General features: G+C 37.6%; 1 protein-coding gene across 12 annotated transcripts in view; it reads right to left on the reverse strand.

Moving 5' to 3' along the window:
- The window catches only part of LOC128699641 (fibrillin-2), a 206,911-nt gene that overhangs the window by 19,844 nt on the left and 161,314 nt on the right, over positions 1–25,753 (reverse strand). For 9 of the 12 annotated variants that reach the window (XM_070099318.1, XM_070099322.1, XM_070099324.1 and 6 more), the window contains 8 exons: positions 19,842–20,033; positions 14,468–14,605; positions 14,169–14,326; positions 13,311–13,410; positions 9,701–9,812; positions 7,615–7,757; positions 7,037–7,166; positions 2,055–4,080 (listed from right to left, as the gene is read on the reverse strand). In XM_070099318.1, the coding sequence (XP_069955419.1) occupies positions 3,672–4,080; positions 7,037–7,166; positions 7,615–7,757; positions 9,701–9,812; positions 13,311–13,410; positions 14,169–14,326; positions 14,468–14,605; positions 19,842–20,033 (1,382 nt within the window). In that variant the 3' untranslated portion in view covers positions 2,055–3,671. Of the gene's footprint in view, positions 1–2,054; positions 4,081–7,036; positions 7,167–7,614; positions 7,758–9,700; positions 9,813–13,310; positions 13,411–14,168; positions 14,327–14,467; positions 14,606–19,841; positions 20,034–25,753 lie in introns of those variants that run through there. The other 3 variants (XM_070099328.1, XM_070099323.1, XM_070099319.1) reach the window with 2 other exon arrangements.

A 25,753-nucleotide genomic window follows, 5' to 3' on the forward strand; every position in this document is an offset into this window, starting at 1 on the left:
TACTGGAAAAAATTTACTTGTTTTCTTGTGTATTCTCCATGTTTCTTGTTGAGTACTTGTTGAGGCATTACTTACTTCTGATGCACACACTGCTTCCACTCTACAAATACTGACTACCCATGGTTTATACACTGAGAGATGTATAGCTCTCAGTGTACAGACACAATATATATCTTTGGATACATACTGAGTGGTGTGTATCTTTCAGTGTATATACGTATACATATACACTAAGGTGTGCATCTCATTGAATATGCTGTACATTGAAGTGTATATCTGCATATACACAGACATGTCTTCTCAGTATAAATCCAATGAGAGGCATACATTTTGATATACTGTATATACAAAGGTTTCACTTTTATCCCTCTTTTAATGATTAAAGTATATTCTTGAGTATTAGAATGCAGGTAAAATGCAACCTTCATGACCATCATGTGGGCCATAGCTTTTAAATCTAACCAACAAATAATAATTAGTACAAATAATCACAACTGCTTAAAATGCCATGTACTACTAGTCTAACCAGAAACTAACATCATTCTGAAACATTTTTTTTTATTATTTTTTTAAGTCTTTAGTACAGTAGATCCCCGGATTTTGTCCAGTGTGGATCCTGTACAATTCGGAGTTCAACCACTTTTTTTGGCTAAATCTTACCCCGGGTTTATACATCCGCTCAGAAATTGTCCATACCAGATGCTTCCACCTGGGCCGCTCGTGCATTCTTGACTCACTCTTGGGCAAATTAAACGTCTTATTTTATGTTAATATAGACATTTTCATTAATCCATATATGATATTTTCTTCAAAATTATATAAGAAACATGTTACATAGCATATAAACATGCAATGTTGATATGCTATGGAGGGGTGGAAGTCAGTGGAGGGAAAACATTACGTTTTCTCTCGTCCAGCATTAGAGAAAACGTGTATGAATCTGTGTTGGCCCAGTCACTGCCCTTAATACATAGCGCTTTTGTTTACAATTCTCAGCATGAATTATTCATTACTTCTCCCTTTGTTTATGATAGCATCTAAAGGTAGTTGTTAGAAACGATTAAATTCAGTGAACATGGTATGTCGATGGTAATAATATGGCTCTGGGCCACAGTGTAGGTAGTCAGTAAGTGTAGCCCAGGCAGGCTACACCTACTGGCTACCTACACTGACTTCCTACAAATAAATACTACTCACCTCTCACCCTACATTAAGACTACAAATATTTTAAGGTAAGTAATGAATGCAATGGGTATGCATTTTACTTTTTATTTTTTTTTTAATGCCTAGTTCTATTACTAACTCAATTTATTTTTTGTTAATATTTTTGGGAGTCTGGAATGGATTAGTAATTGGATTTACACCAATCATCTCATGAAATTCAAGGATGACCGATTAGTGATCACAGAAACTAATTTCCGTAGATGCAAGTGCCTTGAATCAGTACTAATCGCTGTTTTTAATACAATTAAACAAAAAGGCAGCTTCACCATCTCTGAAGTCTTAGCAAAAATCCTCCTGAAAACAGTAAACCTGCCATCACATAGCCTCTCCTGCTAATACTACACAAGCACATCACAGAGGATGAACACTGAAACAGGCCTTCTCTAATCCAACCTCCAATAGAAATATCTGTCTAACCCATTTTTATACTACCCAAGTAATAGCATTTATATCCTTTTACTCATGTGCAAGTTAATTGTTTTACCATATTGTATTACTACTACTACAACTTATATCACTACTGCTACCACTAGTATTACACCTCACTCTAAGCCTATATGTACCCTCTGTGTCCATGCATTGTTTGTAACGGCTTGACAAAGCTCCTGGAGAGCGAAACGTTGCCACAATAAAATGTCACATTAGTTGCACTTGTGTCCTTTTACTGGATTTACATTATTTCTTATGGGAAATATTACTTCGGTTTTCGTCCATTTTGGATTTCAACCGACCTTCTGTAACGGATTAAGGATGAAAACCGGGGGTCTACTGTACTAGAATGCAGAGTGGGGAAGAATATTCTACATGAAGGGAAGTTTAACAGAATTAGGTGCCTGCAACTTTATTTATTATTATTGCTGTATTATTATATTATGTACTGTAAAGCACGAAACCTTTGCGAGTCATTTAATGCTGTAATGCCTGGAATAACCATGTATTTCCTATCCATCCTGAGGCTACTGAAGATGTTAGTCAACAGGTAAATATTCTACAGGTAAATACAGATAAAATACTGTATATATAAATGGAGACAAAATAAACTTTTTTTTGCTTTAGTCCTGTAATATTTCCATTCTGATTTTGGAGGCCTATTCTGGTACAGGGTTGATGATCCTCAGAACCATTAAGAACAGTTACAGTGTTCTGTAACCTTGCATCAAACAAAATTTTGTCACTGAAAGAATGAAGAAATGTGACCTAAAGAAACAAATAAAGCTAATAATAAATATTACAAATGCCCTGCAAGAATATTATTATATTAAATATACTTAAAGGCAGCTTCTGAAATAGTTCTATCTGCAATAAAATGTGTATAATTTAAACTACTAGAGAATAAAATTACTAAACAGAAAGGTTAGAATTTAAAAATTTAATTCCATTTATGAGTTGCTGTACAGTTACTTTCTAAAGAGCATAAACAAAAATATATAATGTATGTTTCAGGCCTCCGGAATAAAAACAGACACGTGTTGCAGAGCAAGCTTTTAACGCTTGTATCATATAATACACAAGTCATATTTAAATGTATATACAGTATATTCCTGAAAGGTAAGGTGGAAGTAGGTGAGCTCTCTGTAGGGGTAAGGTTTCTTGTAGAAGGTGGTCACTTAAGTTAGAATCACTGAAGGGTGAAAGTCATGCCAAGTCCCTGGGTTGATTGTGGGTGTAGAGGAGTAATGCAACAGGTCTACTGGTCAACACTAGGTTTAGAATGTCATCTATTCATGGCCTGGTAACTGTCCATTTAATATATGTGCTAGAGGCTTAGGTAAAAGCACCTAAACATCATGATCTGACTTTATCCCCTATGTTTAAAAGATCAGTCAGTAGCACACAAAATACCACTGAACAAAACCAAGGTGCTTTTTGCCAAAACTCTAAAACACACCATATTATGTGGACAATTGATGAACCATGACCGGGGAATATTCAAACCAGCAGTGACTAGTACTGCTTCTTTCTTATACCATTTTCCCAGAGACTTAACCTATGATTTTCACACTTCAAGTGACCACCTATATATATTATAATTAATGTCCCAATAAAATCTTGCTCTGCAACTTGCATCTTTGTGCCTTTCTGTCCAGGCAACAAAAAGTTTTTAAGAACAAAGACTTTCAGTAATGCTAATTAGTAAAACATCTTCAGCACTGACTATGCATAGATATATCTTGTGTGGTAAGTTATACAATGTTATGAGCACAACACTCCAGCTCTTTTTGGCTACTGGCAAACCATAAAGTTGTCTGTGTTTCAACAATTATTGCTGTAATAATAAAATAGCAGCCATCAAGCAACTTTTTCTACAAACATTTCCTAGTTTCTAAATAATGTCAATATAGTAAAATAGTATATACTGTCTTAACTCCTATTGTTCTCTTCTTTACCCAACCTCTGGCCACTGGGATTGTGTCTATATAAACACCTTTCAAAACTCCTAATGACAACTAGAAATCATACTCAGAAACATAAATCAATAATTTAGCTATAGCTGATCCAGTATATTTTCCCTGTTGGTATAGCTGCATGTTCAACACTAACTGTATCTCCTGGGGACCGGATATTGACTTTACGAGAGATATAACGGCCTGATTAAAGGAAGTATGTTTAAGGTAGAAAAACTCTCTGGTAGCAGCTTCAACTCCTAATGGTGCCCTAGCGGACTCCAACTCCAGCTCGAACTGCACTGTGGTGGATAACCATAGTGGCCCCCGCATGGTAAACAGGTCCACCTGCCCCGTTGTTGGTAAGGACAAGTTGCTGACCAGTGGCAGGAAGTTGTAGGAGTAGCTGAGTGGCTCACGGTGACAGGACTCATCATCTTCAAGGCAGTAGAGCGAGACCTTCTTGCACCGGCTGCAACAAGCATGAGAAATCTGCAGACACTTCAGGAGAACAAGATGGCTACTTAAAATACACTGTGGCTATAAAACTAACAATTTTACACCACAGAGTAACAGTAGTTCTTGTAATTCTTGTTAAATATCCTTTTAATTTATGATGTAAATTAATAATACTGTATTATTGTACATAGACAGTGCAGCCAATTAAAAAATATTCTAGACAGTTGCAGATTTCTCAATATGGTTAGGAGCTACGGCATTAGCAGGTTTAATGCATTAATAGTATGAGCTATTACTAAGCAGAAGAGATAACTGAGCTGGCAAAAATGAACATTTATACATTGTATAGCTAATATCAAGCTAAATATGGGCATCATTCAACTCAATAGCCTCAGGACCCAGACCTTGTCAATATTCATCTATCTATCTAACTAGATGATGCCCTGGTGGACAGACTCAATTTTACATTTAATAACCCAACAAAAAGCTGCAGTGCGACTGATTACAAACTCCTGTAACAGACATCACACTTCTCTGCTTTTCAAGTTTTAACTTACTTAATATATAAAACATCCACACTTATTATTGTGCCTACTACACACACAAAACACTACACTCAAATATAAACCCTCCTCTCAAACTCCTACTTGATATCTACAACAGAACACACAACCATAATACAAGACACAAATCACTCTTCGATATCCCTCGTGTTCATCTCTCCCTGTGCAAAAATGCTGTGCACATAAAGGGCTCGAAGATCTGGAATTCATTACCAGAACACACTACAGGACTCCTGCCTGCACATCAATTTAAGGCTCTATTTAACCAGACAAACCATACTTAATACCTACCAGTTACTCAAAAGCTACACAAAAAAGTACTAATGATGTCTCAATTTCAATACATACTGATTATTGTGCTAAGATTGCTCAACCATGTACTCATTACTTCAAAGTTACCATGTTCAAATTTCATTGTTCTGAATACTAAATTGTAATACTTCTTATTGTAAATTGTTTAAACTGTTCTGTAATACTTCAAAATTATAATGTTCAAATTTCATCATTTTAAATACATACTCAACTGTAATACTTCATATAGTAAATTGGTTAAATTGTTGTATTGTAATACTGTAATTTTTATAAAATAATTCAAACCTACAATTATTCTCTACTAAACTTCTCTATTAGACTTATTAAAGCCATACATCATTGTATATTAATACTCAGTTCTTTTGTACTCACTGTAACTCCTCTAATGACCATTTAATCTGTTACAGCCTTATTAATCTTAAGTTAATTTTAAGTTTGCCTGAAATGCTCTGCATACAAGGGGCTTTTGGCATGTACGCTCAACTACTATATTCCTTTGTACAACCATGTATCATGTCAAAATAAATTTATTATTATTATTGTTATTATTATTATCATTATTGTTTTTATTACCGATCTTAAAGAGTTGTGAAAATATCTCAAACAAAATTTTCTTATAAACTGAGACAAATCAAGGCTTGTCTCAGCTCAACCACTTCCTTGGCCAGGAGTGCATTTGATCTAGGGAGTTGTCTCTCAATTCCACCATGCATGCAGTCACAACTCTTAATTCAAATCTAGGAATCTCTCTCCATTTTGCACAAAATTTATAGAAAGTTGGAATTAATATTAGAAACCGTCTCTTGACTTATTTCCTTTCACTGGGATCCTTATGTTGATCTTTAGTAGTGAAAGCAATGAATCAGTTCTTCAGCTCTCTATTGGGCCAGCAGAATTCCACTGCAGTATCAGTTTAATTTTGCAAAGCATCATTTTAGTGGGTGAATTTGAAGCTTGGTTTCCCATCCTTCCACAAACACTGTTCATGGATGACTCACCAACAGATTAGGGAACCACTTTCAAATGTGTCCAGACAAATCCCAGAAAAATGTCATCTGTCATCTTCCACTTGCTTCCTGTGTGAAGTGGAAGAAACTATAGACCCATCACATAACAACTGCCCACTGGAGTCATTTTTTAAAGACCTCAACTCTGGCAGTTCATTCAAACAAGTCAGTAATCTACTGGCTCTGCCATTCCAACTCTCGAATACAGTATCAGAGTTACTCACCATCACTGAGAAAATTCTAACTTTTTATTGAAGAAAGAAACAATTATCTTCTTCCCTCCCATATCTTGAGATACTTTTCAGTTTCTAGCAGTTACTGTACTCAAGACAGACTTGTTTACCACATGGAATAATCACTGATCACAGATCAGTTAGTCTTTGCAATGGATGTTGTTACTGGACTAGACATAGTTCTGATTTTAATGTTCAAGGAGGAAGTGACTTTTATTTTCAAACTACAAATTCACTGTATACTCAGTATTCAAATGCTTTCCAGCTTTATGAACAGTCAAAGGAGATTATTCTATAACACAAAGATCCATTGAATTATTTGGGTACTTTGATTTAAACTGCCCTAATAAATAATACCACAGAGCCAATGTTCCCAAGATGTCCCTGCCCTCTGAAATTAGTTCTGGAGTGACAACTGGAAGTGTTGTTGACCTATAAATCCAGTCCCACATTTGCTTCACCTAGGGAGATTTTCTATCATCCAAAGACAGTTTTTCTGTTGGCCATTGCTTCTGGTGAAGGGCAACAGAAAGAGATTTTTCTTAAACTACCAATGCCAATAAAAATATGAAAAAACTATGGCTATTTTAGTACTGCTCATGCACAATATTAGTATGCTATTTAAATTTTGTTATCTTTTACAAAAATCAAAAGCCCTCCACATAGGTAGTAGTAGCTGTGATATTTTTGGAGCACTTTGGCTGTACAGGTCACTCAGCACTCATGGCCATAAAAAAATATATACAAGACACAAGAAAAATAAGAATAAAATTAACACACAATGAAAGCATTGAACATAAACACTTAACATAAGAAAATGGTATCATACCAAGTGCTGCCATGAAGGTACTCACTTTTTATGCCTAGTATCACGGATATAGTTGGCAGGGCAAGTAATGCTGTTACATTTGTACCCTCCATGTGTATTGACACAATGCTCATTTTCTCCTCGACAAACATTGCCTGAGTCACACTCATTGATGTCTGTAAGGTAAATTTTACGGACTAATTACAAATTATTTAATTTTCATTGCATATTTTTTCTATATATATTATGAAACTTGCTATTTTTCTATAATTATGTATTTTTTTACTTGCATCTCACTCCTAGATTGGGACATATCACGCCATGGTTCATTCTGTGTGACTGACTTTACGAGACACAGTCAGAAAAAGGAGTGTAGTATGTATATTTTCATGTTTGAGTTAAATATACACACTGAGACTGCTTCGATGTATGTACATCATACACATCACTATTTTTGCTAAGAGAGTGCATTAATTATTCCTGAGATTATTTCCTTGTTTCACCTGCTAACTGAACAACCCTTTTATCCTTGGCAGCTAAACAACTTGCAGAGAATATTGTACTTTCCAATACAATATCTTCATGTAATATTTATTTAAACATGTAAAACTCATCAATACTCGCCTTTGCAGGTGCGACCATCAGCAACCAGATTGTAGCCATCAGGACAGGAGCATTTAAAAGTCCCAATTGTATTAACACAGATCCCAATGCACAGCCGCCCCCGACCTCGGTACTCCTCACACTCATTGATATCACTGCAGGTCCTATCAATGAAGCAGAAAAATTGGTAAACTGATGTGTTAAGATAAAAAAAAAGAATTAAAACATTTAGTACAGTATTTAACTGAATAGTTAATTTCCATTTAAAAATGTGATGGCCATACACTTCTGGAAAGACAGCTAGAGAATGAGAGATGGTGAATGTTTCCTTCATTGGGTGATCCCTCAGTGGTGGGAAATGGCTGATTTATGGTACTAAAAAAATTGTATAACAGTGAACTTTCTACATATTCATCACTGAGTTCGTTACACAATACACTGGCTCATCACTCCAGACAAACCAGACTTTGTTACAGTATTTACTTCCACACAGAGCCAGTCTTCGGAGGTGCGGGGCCCAATTGGGAATAATTTTGGTGGGCCCCAAGTATTGAAAGCAATCAAACTGTGCACTTAAAAAATGCATGCAAGTGATACTCATTTTTTACACCAACTGTGACCCCTTCTTCATCCCCCCCCCAACACTGCCTTCCGTCCGATGTCATCTTTCTTTTCACCCTGTAGCCCTGAATAACTTGCACAAAATTAGTGCATTCCATGAAATAATTATAACAATATATATGAGTGCTTTCGGGAGATTCTGAAGAGAAGCTGCAGAAGCTGGAGGATGAGTTTGGTAAGATACGTAAAAGAAGGAGAGTGAAAGGAAAGACTAAGGTGATGAGGATAACAAAAAAATTAGGTAATATATGATTGGATTTCAGACTGGAAGGTGTATGGAGGAAGTAAATGTATTCAGATATGTATTTCTGAGTGGACTTGTCAGCAGATGGATCAATGAAATACAAGGTGACTCATACAACTGACAAGGTAAAAAAAAAAGGTGAGTGGTGCACTGAGGAGTCTGTGGAGACAAAGAACATTATCCATGGAAGCAGAGAGGAGAATGTATTATAGTTATACCAATGGGTGTGAAGCATGGATGGAGAATATTGCAAAAAGGAGAAGGTAGGAGGCAATGGAGATGTCGTGTCTGAGCGTAATGTGCGGTGTGAATATTATGCAGAGAATCCATAGTTTGGAAATTAGAAGGAGATGCAGGATTACTAAAAGTATTATCCAGAGGGCTGAAGAGGGGTTGTTGATGTGATTTGGACATTTAGAGAGGATGGAACAAAATAGAATGATTTGGAGAGTGCTTAAATCTGTAGTGGAAGGAAGGTGGGGAAGAGGTCGGTCTAGGAAAGGCTGGAGGAAAGGGGCAAAGAAAGTTTTGTGTGTAAGGGGCATGGACTTCCAGCAAATGTGCATGAATGTGTTAGAGAGGAGCGAGTGGAGACAATGGTTTTTATGACTTGACGTGCTGCTGGAGTGTTAGCAAAGTAACATTTATGAAGGGATTCATGAAAACCAGTTAGCTGGACTTGAGTCCTGAAGGTGGGAAGTACAGTGCCTGCACTCTGAATGAGGGGTGTTGATATGTGCAGTTTTTTAACTGTAGTGTAGGCACACCTCTGGCAAGACAGTGATGGAGTGAATGATGAAGAAAGTCTTTCTTCTTTATTCAGGTCACTCTGCCTCGATGGGAAACAGCCAATGTGTTAATAAAAAAAAGTAATGCTGAATATAATTTTAGTGCTAATATACTATTTAGTGCTAAAATACAGGTGCTCCTTGACTTACAATGGTTCAATTACAATGGTTCAACCATACAATGATGCAAAGGCAATTACTTAAGATAATTACCCAGCATGAAAGTGGCAAGTCTGAACTTGTATTCATTTATTTACTGTTCAATACTGATATTTAGTTACTGTAATTATTTGTTTATTTACTTATTCAACGACAGTAGATATTTATTTACTCATTTAGCATATCATATTCATATTTGACTTATGATGGGTCTGTCAGAAGGTAACCCCATCTTTAGTCAAGGAGCACCTGTATGCCTGTTTTGCCAAGTCAAAGGAAATACTACTTTATGCACCTGTTATCTCTGGCAAGGTTGTGGCCAGCCCTGCATGTACACTGATGGCTGCCCCACACGTTGATGCAGTTATGATGACAAATGCCGGGAATCTCGATACACTCGTTCACATCTGTCAATAAGATATTCTCAATGATAGTGATAAAAGTAACCAAATAAATATGAATAAAAATATAGTGAAGACCCTTGAAAAGTCATAATTTCTTTTTAGTATATAAAATAACAGAATAAATGATGGTAAATGTGTTTCCTTCTTTGAGTTTTTAGTGCAGGTGCACAAGTGCACATGCATATACATACAAACTGATCTTTCTAGTATATTTTCATTTTTAGTATATTTTCTTGTTTAGTAATTTATTTTAAACACATAATCAAAACTTTTGTCTAAATCTTTACATTAACTTTGGGACCTACTCTGCAAATTTTTCTCTAGGCCTGTTAACTTCTTCTCACACAACATTTATTTACTACTAATACACAAATTGTGAAGAATAAAAATTTAGTTTAACTAGCTATAATATATAGTCATATTTACTACAGTGGACCCCCGCTTTACGATCACCTCCCAATGCGACCAATTATGTAAGTGTATTTATGTAAGTGCGTTTGTACGTGTATGTTTGGGGGTCTGAAATGGACTAATCTAATTCACAATATTCCTTATGGGAACAAATTCGTCCAGTACTGGCACCTGAACATACTTCTGGAATGAAATAATATCGTAAACTGGGGGTCCACTGTATTACTCTCCATGGAAAAATGGCGACGAAGCCTTTGCCCTCAAACCATGCATATCATAAGAGGAGATTAAAATGTCAGGAGCAAGGAGGTAGTAACCCCTTCTCCTGTATGAATTATTATTTTTTTTATTATCACACTGGCCGATTCCCACCAAGGCAGGGTGGCCCGAAAAAGAAAAACTTTCACCATCATTCACTCCATCACTGTCTTGCCAGAAGGGTGCTTTACACTACAGTTTTTAAACTGCAACATTAACACCCCTCCTTCAGAGTGCAGGCACTGTACTTCCCATCTCCAGGACTCAAGTCCGGCCTGCCGGTTTCCCTGAACCCCTTCATAAATGTTACTTTGCTCACACTCCAACAGCACGTCAAGTATTAAAAACCATTTGTCTCCATTCACTCCTATCAAACATGCTCACGCATACCTGCTGGAAGTCCAAGCCCCTCGCACACAAAACCTCCTTTACCCCCTCTCTCCAACCTTTCCTAGGCCGACCCCTACCCCGCCTTCCTTCCACTACAGACTGATACACTCTTGAAGTCATTCTGTTTCACTCCATTCTCTCTACATGTCCGAACCACCTCAACAACCCTTCCTCAGCCCTCTGGACAACAGTTTTGGTAATCCCGCACCTCCTCCTAACTTCCAAACTACGAATTCTCTGCCTTATATTCACACCACACATTGCCCTCAGACATGACATCTCCACTGCCTCCAGCCTTCTCCTCGCTGCAACATTCATCACCCATGCTTCACACCCATATAAGAGCGTTGGTAAAACTATACTCTCATACATTCCCCTCTTTGCCTCCAAGGACAAAGTTCTTTGTCTCCACAGACTCCTAAGTGCACCACTCACTCTTTTTCCCTCATCAATTCTATGATTCACCTCATCTTTCATAGACCCATCCGCTGACACGTCCACTCCCAAATATCTGAATACATTCACCTCCTCCATACTCTCTCCCTCCAATCTGATATTCAATCTTTCATCACCTAATCTTTTTGTTATCCTCATAACCTTACTCTTTCCTGTATTCACCTTTAATTTTCTTCTTTTGCACACCATACCAAATTCATCCACCAATCTCTGCAACTTCTCTTCAGAATCTCCCAAGAGCACAGTGTCATCAGCAAAGAGCAGTTCTGACAACTCCCACTTTGTGTGTGATTCTTTATCTTTTAACTCCACGCCTCTTGTCAAGACCCTCGCATTTACTTCTCTTACAACCCCATCTATAAATATATTAAACAACCATGGTGACATCACACATCCTTGTCTAAGGCCTACTTTTACTAGGAAATAATTTCCCTCTTTCCTACATACTCTAACTTGAGCCTCACTATCCTCATAAAAACTCTTCACTGCTTTCAGTAACCTACCTCCTACACCATACACTTGCAACATCTGCCACATTGCCCCCCTATCCACCCTGTCATACGCCTTTTCCAAATCCATAAATGCCACAAAGACCTCTTTAACCTTATCTAAATACTGTTCACTTATATGTTTCACTGTAAACACCTGGTCCACACACCCCCTACCTTTCCTAAAGCCTCCTTGTTCATCTGCTATCCTATTCTCCGTCTTACTCTTAATTCTTTCAATAATAACTCTACCATACACTTTACCAGGTATACTCAGCAGACTTATCCCCCTATAATTTTTGCACTCTCTTTTATCCCCTTTGCCTTTATACAAAGGAACTATGCATGCTCTCTGCCAATCCCTAGGTACCTTACCCTCTTCCATACATTTATTAAATAATTGCACTAACCACTCCAAAACTATATCCCCACCTGCTTTTAACATTTCTATCTTTATCCCATCAATCCCGGCTGCCTTACCCCCTTTCATTTTACCTACTGCCTCACGAACTTCCCCCACACTCACAACTGGCTCTTCCTCACTCCTACAAGATGTTATTCCTCCTTGCCCTATACACGAAATCAATGTAAAAAGAAGAAAAACTTTATGAAAGTCTTCTTTTATGGGTCACCTGCCTTGGCAGGAGATGGCTGGTGTGTTTAAAAATAAAATACAATATATTTGAATATACTGTACTGCTGCACGAAACATGCATGGTAGGTATTTTGTGTTGATATTGTATATGAGGAGAGTGACTGAAGTGGCTCACTATTTACCTAGATGTCTTGTATTACTCTATACTCAAGAATGCAATCATGGATAACCAGTTGAAGTTTGTGTAGAAAGCATGTTAAATGTAGTATCCAGTTCCTACAATTGCTTTGACAACATTAGCAGCATTATTCTATGCTATCAAATAAACTTTGGAAGATGGTGTGTTGAATTCATGCATTGCTTCTTTGCTAATATGGGATCTATGTAATGGCATCACTATGAACAAAAGTTTTCTGTGAAACTAATATACTTAGCTTCTTCCACTGTATTCTTTATTTATAACAGATGAATGAATGGAAATGACAACAGTATTAGTAAAATACTTTTTGCATGGAAGTTCATAGTTAGGTTCCAATTTCTTGAAAAGTCTACTGAAACCTGTCTTCAGGTACTGAAAAAGGTTGACTGGTCAACTGTGTGGTAGTAACCCTACAATCATGAATGAGTATGAGACAGTGCACCTGCAGGGATAAGTGTGTGTGCTTAAGAAGTACATTATATACTGTTGCTTTTCCTTGCAATATTCTGGGTGCATTCCCATTACGTTAATACTGAATCTCTTGACTCATTTCTACACATACTCTTTGATATTTATCATAACATGTTACCACCATCTAATCTCTTACACTGTACAGTACACTATTATAACTCACATCACTTTTTCTTGCAAAGGAATTTTAAGCTTCGACTGTCAGAGTTAAAACAACTAAAGTGATATCTTACCTAAACAGGTTCGGCCATCATTGGACTGTTTGAAGCCTTCTTTACAATTACAGCGGAATGAGCCCTCTGTATTCTCACAGACAGCATTACCTGAACATACCTAGAAAAAGATAAAAGCGCTAAGTAGATTTTGTATATTATGTAGCAAGTTTATTATTTATTATATAACAATTTTCAAAAAGATCTTGCTTGTATTTCTCAGCAGTCAGGGAACTATATGCATTTTGTGAACTGTCAAAACAATTGCATTCTCACTATATATGTACCATAATACACAAGGTACATAATGGTATATGGCAGCAACTGGCAATTTCAAAGACAATTTTAGCACCCCACAGTGGGGTAGTTCAGCACTTACCAAATGTCATTCCTTTGTGGCATTAGTAAAGAGAGAGTTCATAATGCTCGTCAATAGCCTGTTGTATGTGAATTGTTTACAGAGGTTAGTTTGTGTGTTAAGTGCTCTCAGGGACCATATTTCTGGCTATGAAAGACAGCTTGGTTTATGTGACTGCTAGGTGTTAGCTAGTGTGATGTAGCATTTTTATATCTGAGGATTGTGGCAGTATCCAGTGTGATATTTATATCTAAGACAGGCAGTTTCCAGTGTGGTATTTACAAGTGTCTGTCATATTAACAAATTCTGGTGACCATTTTGTGCTAAAATCAGACTCGGAGGTCAGTCAATGGTCTGTGTCACTTGGAGCTGCCCAGCCCTTCATTTTTTACCTTATTTTATTTAATTTCATGTGCAAGCTGCAGCCCATGTATTCAGAAGACTATTATGCAACACCTGTGTATTTTTTAATGTATACATGAATTTTCCTATTAATGAAAAAGTTTACATATTATACATACACTTCCAGGGTAAGTTTCACATTCATTAAAGTCTTGACACTGCCGTATTTCATTGAACTTGAAGCCCGTAGGACACTGACAAATGTACCCTCCCTGACGATTAGAACACACTTGGTTGCCTCTGCACTGGTGAGTACCATCAGCACATTCATCAATATCTATAATAAACATGAAGTATAGATTTATTTAAGATAATGACACAATTATTGAAACAAAAAATACTCTATTATTTATATAAAATACTGAAAATTTCCACAACAGCCAAATAAAATAGCACGACACCAAAAAAGTCTTCATACCTATACACTGAGTCCCATACTCATTCATCTGGTAACCAGCTCCACAGTTAAGGAGAGAGCGACAAGTATATGAACCACGAGTATTGATGCACTGCTCATTACGCTGACAGGGTATTCCCTCTGCACATTCATTTATGTCTATGGGAGAGAAGAAAAAAGAAATAAAATATGTCAAAAATGCCAGTGCAGTAAATTAATAAGGTGACAGCCAGTTAGAAAATTATTATGATGAAAGTTTAAATGACCTGGCAATAATCCAATATACAGAGGCCCTTAACAAATATGTTAGTACATTATCAATAGACAAAGACCAAGAGGTAGATGAACAGAATGAAAAAAAAAAAGAAGGCATAACATGGTGAGATGTATGTATGAGCAAGTTTCTTAACACCTGCTGCCCTTATTCATCTAGTGGCATTCTAGAAAAGAACCCAAGTACCCAAAGGAAAATAAATTATTCATTAATTACAAGAGAGAAATCCTACTTATTATACTTACCTTTAAAGATGCAGCCCTAAAACTTATGTCTTTGTTGCACCTTTTTTTTTTTTTTTTTTATTATCACACCGGCCGATTCCCACCAAGGCAGGGTGGCCCGAAAAAGAAAAACTTTCACCATCATTCACTCCATCACTGTCTTGCCAGAAGGGTGCTTTACACTACAGTTTTTAAACTGCAACATTAACACCCCTCCTTCAGAGTGCAGGCACTGTACTTCCCATCTCCAGGACTCAAGTCCGGCCTGCCGGTTTCCCTGAATCCCTTCATAAATGTTACTTTGCTCACACTCCAACAGCACGTCAAGTATTAAAAACCATTTGTCTCCATTCACTCCTATCAAACACGCTCACGCATGCCTGCTGGAAGTCCAAGCCCCTCGCACACAAAACCTCCTTTACCCCCTCCCTCCAACCCTTCCTAGGCCGACCCCTACCCCGCCTTCCTTCCACTACAGACTGATACACTCTTGAAGTCATTCTGTTTCGCTCCATTCTCTCTACATGTCCGAACCACCTCAACAACCCTTCCTCAGCCCTCTGGACAACAGTTTTGGTAATCCCGCACCTCCTCCTAACTTCCAAACTACGAATTCTCTGCATTATATTCACACCACACATTGCCCTCAGACATGACATCTCCACTGCCTCCAGCCTTCTCCTCGCTGCAACATTCATCACCCACGCTTCACACCCATATAAGAGCGTTGGTAAAACTATACTCTCATACATTCCCCTCTTTGCCTCCAAGGACAAAGTTCTTTGTCTCCACAGACTCCTAAGTGCACCACTCACTCTTTTTCCCTCATCAATTCTATGATTCACCTCATCTTTCATAGACCCATCCGCTGACACGTCCACTCCCAAATATCTGAATACGTTCACCTCCTCCATACTCTCTCCCTCCAATCTGATATTCAATCTTTCATCACCTAATCTTTTTGTTATCCTCATAACCTTACTCTTTCCTGTATTCACCTTTAATTTTCTTCTTTTGCACACCCTACCAAATTCATCCACCAATCTCTGCAACTTCTCTTCAGAATCTCCCAAGAGCACAGTGTCATCGGCAAAGAGCAGCTGTGACAACTCCCACTTTGTGTGTGATTCTTTATCTTTTAACTCCACGCCTCTTGCCAAGACCCTCGCATTTACTTCTCTTACAACCCCATCTATAAATATATTAAACAACCACGGTGACATCACACATCCTTGTCTAAGGCCTACTTTTACTGGGAAAAAATTTCCCTCTTTCCTACATACTCTAACTTGAGCCTCACTATCCTCGTAAAAACTCTTCACTGCTTTCAGTAACCTACCTCCTACACCATACACTTGCAACATCTGCCACATTGCCCCCCTATCCACCCTGTCATACGCCTTTTCCAAATCCATAAATGCCACAAAGACCTCTTTAGCCTTATCTAAATACTGTTCACTTATATGTTTCACTGTAAACACCTGGTCCACACACCCCCTACCTTTCCTAAAGCCTCCTTGTTCATCTGCTATCCTATTCTCCGTCTTACTCTTAATTCTTTCAATTATAACTCTACCATACACTTTACCAGGTACACTCAACAGACTTATCCCCCTATAATTTTTGCACTCTCTTTTATCCCCTTTGCCTTTATACAAAGGAACTATGCATGCTCTCTGCCAATCCCTAGGTACCTTACCCTCTTCCATACATTTATTAAATAATTGCACCAACCACTCCAAAACTATATCCCCACCTGCTTTTAACATTTCTATCTTTATCCCATCAATCCCGGCTGCCTTACCCCCTTTCATTTTACCTACTGCCTCACGAACTTCCCCCACACTCACAACTGGCTCTTCCTCACTCCTACAAGATGTTATTCCTCCTTGCCCTATACACGAAATCACAGCTTCCCTATCTTCATCAACATTTAACAATTCCTCAAAATATTCCTTCCATCTTCCCAATACCTCTACCTCTCCATTTAATAACTCTCCTCTCCTATTTTTAACTGACAAATCCATTTGTTCTCTAGGCTTTCTTAACTTGTTAATCTCACTCCAAAACTTTTTCTTATTTTCAACAAAATTTGTTGATAACATCTCACCCACTCTCTCATTTGCTCTCTTTTTACATTGCTTCACCACTCTCTTAACTTCTCTCTTTTTCTCCATATACTCTTCCCTCCTTGCATCACTTCTACTTTGTAAAAACTTCTCATATGCTAACTTTTTCTCCCTTACTACTCTCTTTACATCATCATTCCACCAATCGCTCCTCTTCCCTCCTGCACCCACTTTCCTGTAACCACAAACTTCTGCTGAACACTCTAACACTACATTTTTAAACCTACCCCATACCTCTTCGACCCCATTGCCTATGCTCTCATTAGCCCATCTATCCTCCAATAGCTGTTTATATCTTACCCTAACTGCCTCCTCTTTTAGTTTATAAACCTTCACCTCTCTCTTCCCTGATGCTTCTATTCTCCTTGTATCCCATCTACCTTTTACTCTCAGTGTAGCTACAACTAGAAAGTGATCTGATATATCTGTGGCCCCTCTATAAACATGTACATCCTGAAGTCTACTCAACAGTCTTTTATCTACCAATACATAATCCAACAAACTACTGTCATTTCGCCCTACATCATATCGTGTATACTTATTTATCCTCTTTTTCTTAAAATATGTATTACCTATAACTAAACCCCTTTCTATACAAAGTTCAATCAAAGGGCTCCCATTATCATTTACACCTGGCACCCCAAACTTACCTACCACACCCTCTCTAAAAGTTTCTCCTACTTTAGCATTCAAGTCCCCTACCACAATTACTCTCTCACTTGGTTCAAAGGCTCCTATACATTCACTTAACATCTCCCAAAATCTCTCTCTCTCCTCTGCATTCCTCTCTTCTCCAGGTGCATACACGCTTATTATGACCCACTTCTCGCATCCAACCTTTACTTTAATCCACATAATTCTTGAATTTACACATTCATATTCTCTTTTCTCCTTCCATAACTGATCATTTAACATTACTGCTACCCCTTCCTTTGCTCTAACTCTCTCAGATACTCCAGATTTAATCCCATTTATTTCCCCCCACTGAAACTCTCCTACCCCCTTCAGCTTTGTTTCGCTTAGGGCCAGGACATCCAACTTCTTTTCATTCATAACATCAGCAATCATCTGTTTCTTGTCATCCGCACTACATCCACGCACATTTAAGCAACCCAGTTTTATAAAGTTTTTCTTCTTCTCTTTTTTAGTAATTGTATACAGGAGAAGGGGTTACTAGCCCATTGCTCCCGGCATTTTAGTCGCCTCATACGACACGCATGGCTTACGGAGGAAAGATTCTTTTCCACTTCCCCATGGACAATAGAAGAAATAAAAAAGAACAAGAGCTATTTAGAAAAAGGAGAAAAACCTAGATGTATGTATATATATATATGCATGTGCGTGTCTGTGAAGTGTGACCAAAGTGTAAGTAGGAGTAGCAAGATATCCCTGTTATCTTAGCGTGTTTATGAGACAGAAAAAGAAACCAGCAATCCTACCATCATGCAAAACAGTTACAGGTTTTTGTTTCACAGTCATCTGGCAGGACGGTAGTACTTCCCTGGGTGGTTGCTGTCTACCAACCTACTACCTATACCTACCAACCTACTACCTGTCTTCTATAAAATCCTCCATTTTTCATTTTCATGATGCAAGTTGTCTGTTTATCACTTTATAAGTGTACCATCAGCCATTCCCTCCAGACAGCCCAATTAGAAGGGAAAGAAGAGGGGCAAGGTGGGGGAGGGGGGCTATTTAGTACAAGGCCTGAAGCTCAAATTGGGCCCCAAATTTAAGCATTGTCAACTGAGACATTACACAAAAAAGTCTTAATCATTACTGCTTTTGAACAGATAGGCTTAGAAACATTAGTAATAGACAAAAAAAAAAAATTTACATTACGTCTTACACTTTTTAGTGTCTTATTTTTGTGTTCAGGTGTCATTTATTATTAAAGTATAGCCCATGGCCTCAGAAACTGGGAGTGTCCTAGGCTTCTCTAGACCATGGTGAGGACCAACCTCCAGACATCTAAATTATCATAGAATATTCCTCTTGATCCTTAACTACTCAACACATCTCTCACCATTTCTTGTGTTCTCTGCCATCCCACATTTCCAATCACTTCTTATTACTTATTCCTTCTAACTTGCACCACTTTTGAAACAATGTACAGATAGTCCCTAACTTACAAATGCTCAGGTTACAAACGTCAACACTTATAAAGGTCTACAAGAAAGAACATTTGAAGGGGTAACTGACATAGCCAACAAGTCTTAAGAAGACACAGGAAAAAAAAGACACAAGAAAAAAAGGACACCATTATTAGTACGGCATTGCACCTACATTAAGTTTTATCAAGTACTGCGCTTGATAAAGCCTTATGCAGGTAAACATTATAATAATAAAGGCTTCCTCTTATTGTGTGTGTCTTCCAAGAGATTATAGCTTTAATTCCTTGGATCAAGAGCCTTTCACCAGCATCAATGCATGCTCCTAACTGAGGAAGCAAAAAGATCTATCAAGAGTGACAGTGATGAGAAGGTGAAGACAAGCACTGCACAGCAATTAAAACCATGAAAATTTTTTTTTATATATATAATAAACTAACAAATCTCATTACTTTTGTATTAGATAACTTGTTTTTTTACACACTGGCCATCTCCCACTGAGGCTGGGTGATCCCCCCCAAAAAAAGAAAAAAAAAAGAAATACACCAACATTCACACTATCACAGTCTTTGCAGAGGCACGCAGATACAACAGTTTAGATGTCACGCTAAACAGCAAATAATAATATTTTAATAACTTACATGAAAATCTACTCACCTTGGCAAATTCCTTCTATAGGTCTAAACCCTTTGTCACAGGTAAGGTTGATACAGAGGCCACTTTGGATAAGAATTTGATTTTGAGGGCAGGTCTTCTCTTTGCATCGAAAAGAGCCCCTGATGTTGAAACACTGATACTTGGGACCCAACTGGTTACAGTCATGAGTGTTCAGTTTACATTCATCATTATCTGGCATGCAGAAGTGTGAGTAACAGCAGAAAGTTAGTCAAATTAAAAAAAAAAATAATATTATATTATATTATTGTATTCACGAGAAAGTGTTAAAAATCACAGGGGTTATACAGCATTTGAGGAATGAGAGGTACCATATTTTATATCATCAAAGATGCTATTTTTCAAATAAGTCTTGAAAATTTACTCAGTGTCTTGGAGACCAAAGTACCATTTATCTTTTTTTCCAAAATTTAGCCGATCAGAACTGGGGAGGCATCCTTGACACCAGGGTGTCTTGTTCGCCATAAAATAAGGTAATCTGGTTTGATTGAAAGAGGGGGAGGGGGGGTCCTAGATTCCTTGGATCAAAAGCTTCTCATCATCAAGGAACCCCATTGAAGAATTTTTTTTTTTTTAACACACTGGCCATCTCCCACCGAGGAAGGGTGACCCGAAAAAGAAACTTTTACCATCATTCATTCCATCATTGTCTTGCCAGATGTGCGGCAATACAACAGTTCAGATGCTCCTCCAAACTTTGAATATCCCTGCCCTTCCTTCAGAGCACAGGCACTATACATTAGAGAATTTATATAACTAAATTAAATACTGAATATATACAAGTGGGCAGTAGTGGATTAACATAAGAACATGAGCCAGGTGCCTCCAGGTCCTAGGTGTGATACAACCCAAGGCACTATTTTGTAGACAAAGAAATATTTTTAATAGAAAATTAATTAATTAATTTCAAATTAATTAAAGGTAATTTTATTATACTATATAATTTTGAGTAAAAATCCTGGCTATATCTTAAAGTGGGGTTGAGCTTCACCCATTCTGTGATTTGTTTGTAATCTTGTTATTATTATTTTGTGAATTATATTTGTAAGTGTGTGTTGGCCCAGGGCACTATATACTCTTAGTCTGCCCCTGCAAGTGTAAATTACATGCAGAAGTTTGAGTCAAATCACATGCAACAATAAATGCTGTACATTAAAAGTAATTCACTGTAAAAATAACTACTGTCTGAGGGTTAATGAACATAGGCAGCTGTTTTGGAGGAATTCCAGCACATCAGAATTAAAGCTTTTGTTAACTGCAGATTTTCTACCAATATGTGTTATGTGACTTAAAGATAATGCATCACTGAAAAATAATATGAAAACCTTTCTCACGCTAGAGAGACGTCTTTAATGCATTTTTTTTTTTTTTTGGAGATACTTTGTTTCCCACCAAGGCAGCATGACTCGAAAAAGAAAACAAATTCACCTTCACTCTTTCTCTAGTTGTTTTTCTGTGGAATACACATAAATGAATAATTATTCTGCTGTAACCTTGGAATACACTAACCATGTTAATCAGAAGAAGTTTACAAAAATATACATAAAAACATGCAAGATGCTTCAGCTTACAACTCCATCTGACCATCTGAGTATTCAAATTCAAATTTATTTCTACATGAGGGGCTTGGACTTCCAGCAGGCATGCATGAGCGTGTTCGAAAGGAGTGAATGGAGACGAATGGTATTTAGGACCTGACGAGCTGTTGGAGTGTGAGCAGGGTAATATTTAGTGAAGGGATTCAGGGAAACCGGTTATTTTTATATAGCCGGATTTGAGTCCTGGAAATGGGAAGTACAATGCCTGCACTCTAAAGGAAGGGTTCGGGATATTAGCAGTTTGGAGGGATATGTTGTGTATCTTTATACCTATATGCTTCTAAACTGTTGTATCTGGGCATCTCTGCAAAAACAGTGATTATGTGTGAGTGAGGTGAAAGTGTTGAATGATGATGAAAGTATTTTCTTTTTGGGGATTTTCTTTCTTTTTGGGTCACCCCGCCTCGGTGGGAAACGGCTGACTTGTTAAAAAAAAAAAAAAAAAAAGATACTTTGTTTATACAGGAATGGGTCAACACTTGAATGCATGCAGAAAGCCCTTGATTATACAAAGCATTTCAGGAAACTCTATTTCCATACAGTATTACCATATCATTAGTGCCAGAAACACCAAGAATTCTTTGTGCTTAACAATACTTTTTTACATGTAAACTAAACTTTGCATATTACACAAAAAAAAAAATCTGTTTGTTTGTTTTGACTCCGTCAAATATTACTACGTGTATGTACATTTTGCTTATGTTGCCCCATAGTTAATTATTTGCACAAATAAATACAGTGTCTGAATCTGATTTTTTATTAACATTTGCATATATATAACACACTGGATGTCTCCCACCAAGGTAGGGTGATTTAAAAAAAAAAAAAGAGGAAATGGATTTGCTGTCATTCATTCAATTACTGTCTTGCCGAAAGTGAGCTGATAGCACAATTCAGATGACTCTCCAAAATGTAAGTAAGTAAGTAAGTAAGTTTATTCAGGTATACACAAATACAGTTACATAGAATTATCATACATAGCAGCATATGTGTAGAGAACCTAGGATAACCCAAAAAAGTCAGACTGAGTGACTTATTTCCATTGGGGTCCTTTTACCTTATTATTATAATATAAAGGTTATAATATTTTCTTATTATTCTATAATGAAGATAACACCTTATTATCATACTAAAAAGACTATCTACTACACGAGGGCCATTAAGACTATCTACAATATGAGGGTCATTACTAGGAATAAGGTAAAATTTACATGTATGTTAGCTAAAAAATAGAAAATCATTCCCCTCCCTTTCTGTAGCTACATTCATCAGACACCTTTTGGCACTCTTCTTGAACTGGTTCATGCTATGACTGGCTTTGACATGTGCGGGATGTCTGTTTCATTCCTTTATTGCTGTACAATAAAAGGTGTTTGAAGCCTGGCCAATGACTGTGGGTACTACAAAGTTGTGCTCTCTCCCCCTAGTACTATGATTGCTTTGGTTCCCAACCTTGACAAAATTGACAGCAAGATATTCTGGACACTGTTTGTGAGCAATTTTGTAAACATGATTTAGCTTCAGTTGTTTTACTCTGTCTTCAACATTCAGTACATCTAACTGGTGTAATTCATCCTGGCCTACATGTTCTCTTGGTCCCAGCCCCAGGATGAATCTTACGATTTTGTTCTGGGTGATTTGTAGTCTATCTTTCAGTTTTTTTTGTCAAGGCAGAGTACCATGAAGAGCATGCGTAATCCATATGGCATTGTATAAGGGCTAGACATAGGGTCCTGCGAGCCTCAGTAGGTAGACACTGTGCTTGTCTATACAGGAACTTCAGTCTGGCATTCGCTTTCTTTACTACACTGTTCCCTATCAATTCTCCTGACATGCATGGGTCAAAGGGGATTCCCAGATATTTTACTCATGAAACCAAAGTGATGGGCTCCCCATTACGCTGGACATTAAAATTATTTACCCTTCTCAGTTTATGTTTCGTGCCAAAGAGAATGGCTTCAGTTTTCCCGAAGTGTTATGATAGTTTGCTGTCTACTAACCATTTGCTGCAGGACTCCAGTTCCAGTGTTAAAACATTAGCTATATCTTGTGGGTCTTTACCTGACACTAACAGGGCACTGTCATCTGCATACAGTAAGAGTTTGCACTTGACACTGATAGGCATGTCATTGACGTAACATAAGAATAATAAGGGACCCAGAATACTACCTTGGGGAACTCCACATGTTATCGGCAGGGGTTCTGATTCCGTTTTGTTGATTTTGACAATTTGTCTCCTGTTGCTAAGGTAGGACTTAAACCAGTCTACAGAACCTATACCGATAGCTTGAAGTTTCCTACATAATATATTGTGGTTGACAGTATCGAAGGCCTTTTGCAGGTCTAAGGTTACCATACCTATGAGGTTCCCCTTTGACATTTCAGTTCTCAGGTAATCCATCAGATTAATTAGGGAGGTGTCGGTTGAGTAAGATCTTCTAAAGCCCGATTGATAGCTATGGAGAATGTTGTTGTCATTAAGGTACTTAACTACTTGAGAGTACACCGCCCTCTCTAGAATTTTGGATATTATACTGAGTATACTAACAGGCCTATAGTTGCTGACATCAGACCTACTATTTTTCTTGAAGATAGGAGTAACTCTGGCCTCCTTGAACCCCTCCGGTACGGTATTAGTGGTGATTGATAGATTTATTATGTGAGCAATAGGGATTGACAGTTCAGAAGCACCATCTTTTAGGAACTTAGACGGGATGTTATCAGGGCCTGTGCTCTTAGTTGGGTTTAACCTACTTAGTTCTTTTTGAATAAAATTATGAGATACACTTACTAGTTGACATCTGTTTGGGGTTACCCCTTTATTGGTATAGTATGTTTGAAACTTATCAGAGTCTGTGTTAAAGGTATTTGATGCAGCTGGTAGTTCACTTACTAGTGTTGATGCAATAGATGTGTAGTAGGAATTAAAGCAATTTGTCACCTTAGATGTTTCGTGGCATACCTCATTATCGATAGTGAGTACTATGTTAGACCTGCTGGCTTATGGCTATACCCCAACTGTTTTAGTTGTTGCCAGTGCTTTCTGGGGTTATGCCTATACTCTTCAATTTTTGAGCAATAGTGCGTTGCCTTTGCTCCTTTTATAAGTCTCTGTACTCTGTTCCTCACCCTTTGGAATTCATTTAGTGCTGCAATATCCTGTCTGTTTGCTTTAAATCTTTTTAGCAGCTTGTCTCTGAATTTCATATTATCTAATATCTCAGTATTCATCCAGGGCTCAGTTCTTCATTTAATCCTAACCTCTTTAACTGGTGCAATATTATCAAGGATGGAAGTGAACATTGTTTTGAATTTTTCCCAGGCATCGTTTACATCCATGCAACTTGTTATCTCTGTCCAGTCACAATTGTATAGCCTATTTACCAGTGTTTCTTTACTGTAGTTTCTAGTTGACCTCATTTTTATTGTCCTGTGTAGGCCTATCCTATCCCTAGTGATTTTCCTGGTGCAGTAAATGATGAAATGATCACTAAGGCCTGTGGTAATGACGCCTGACTGACTAATGTTCTCAGAGCGGTTACAAAGTATGTGGTCAATTAGGGTGGCTGAGAACTGTGTGATCCGGGTTGGTGTATTAATTAGTTGAGTGTAACTATTTAAACCTAGAATTTGCTTATACCTTTTGCATAGCCCGTTATTTTGCTGCTGAAAACAGATACGTATTGAAGTCGCCCAGCATTATTGTCTCGCAATTGTTTTCAAGTCCGGACAATACTCTGGAAAAGTCTTCTAAAAACTGGTCCTGGGTGGGAGGGTGGTAACTAGTTCCTACTAAGATGGGTTTGGTCTTGGGAAGCAGCACTTCAAACCATAGAATCTCCAGTTTAATGTTATTTAAATCAGGTCTTGGGTTGTAAGCTAAGTCATTTCTAATGTAGGCACATACTCCACCACCCTTTCTGTTCCTATCTAAGCATTTTATATTGTAACCTTCTATTTTGACCTCGTCGTCAGTCACCGTATCATCCAACCAGGATTCAGAGATGGTTATAACTGCCGCCCTAATTTTGCTAGCTAGAATCCTAATCTCTGCCAATTTAGGAAGAAGTGATCTTGCGCTGACATGAATAAAGTGAAGGCCTGTTTTCATAAAACAATTATAATCATCCGTATATGGCAATGGGTCATTTGTATTCAAATTAGGTAAATCAATGTCATCATTGTTAAAGGGTAACTGTGCCAAAGTGCATTTGTTACACACAAAATGAATTCTGGCACCGTTACTATAATTGTACATACATCCATCATGCACCCCACACCCACCCCTTACACATT

Source organism: Cherax quadricarinatus, chromosome 67, assembly GCF_038502225.1.
Source record: "Cherax quadricarinatus isolate ZL_2023a chromosome 67, ASM3850222v1, whole genome shotgun sequence".
Taxonomy (NCBI): Eukaryota; Metazoa; Arthropoda; class Malacostraca; order Decapoda; family Parastacidae; genus Cherax; species Cherax quadricarinatus.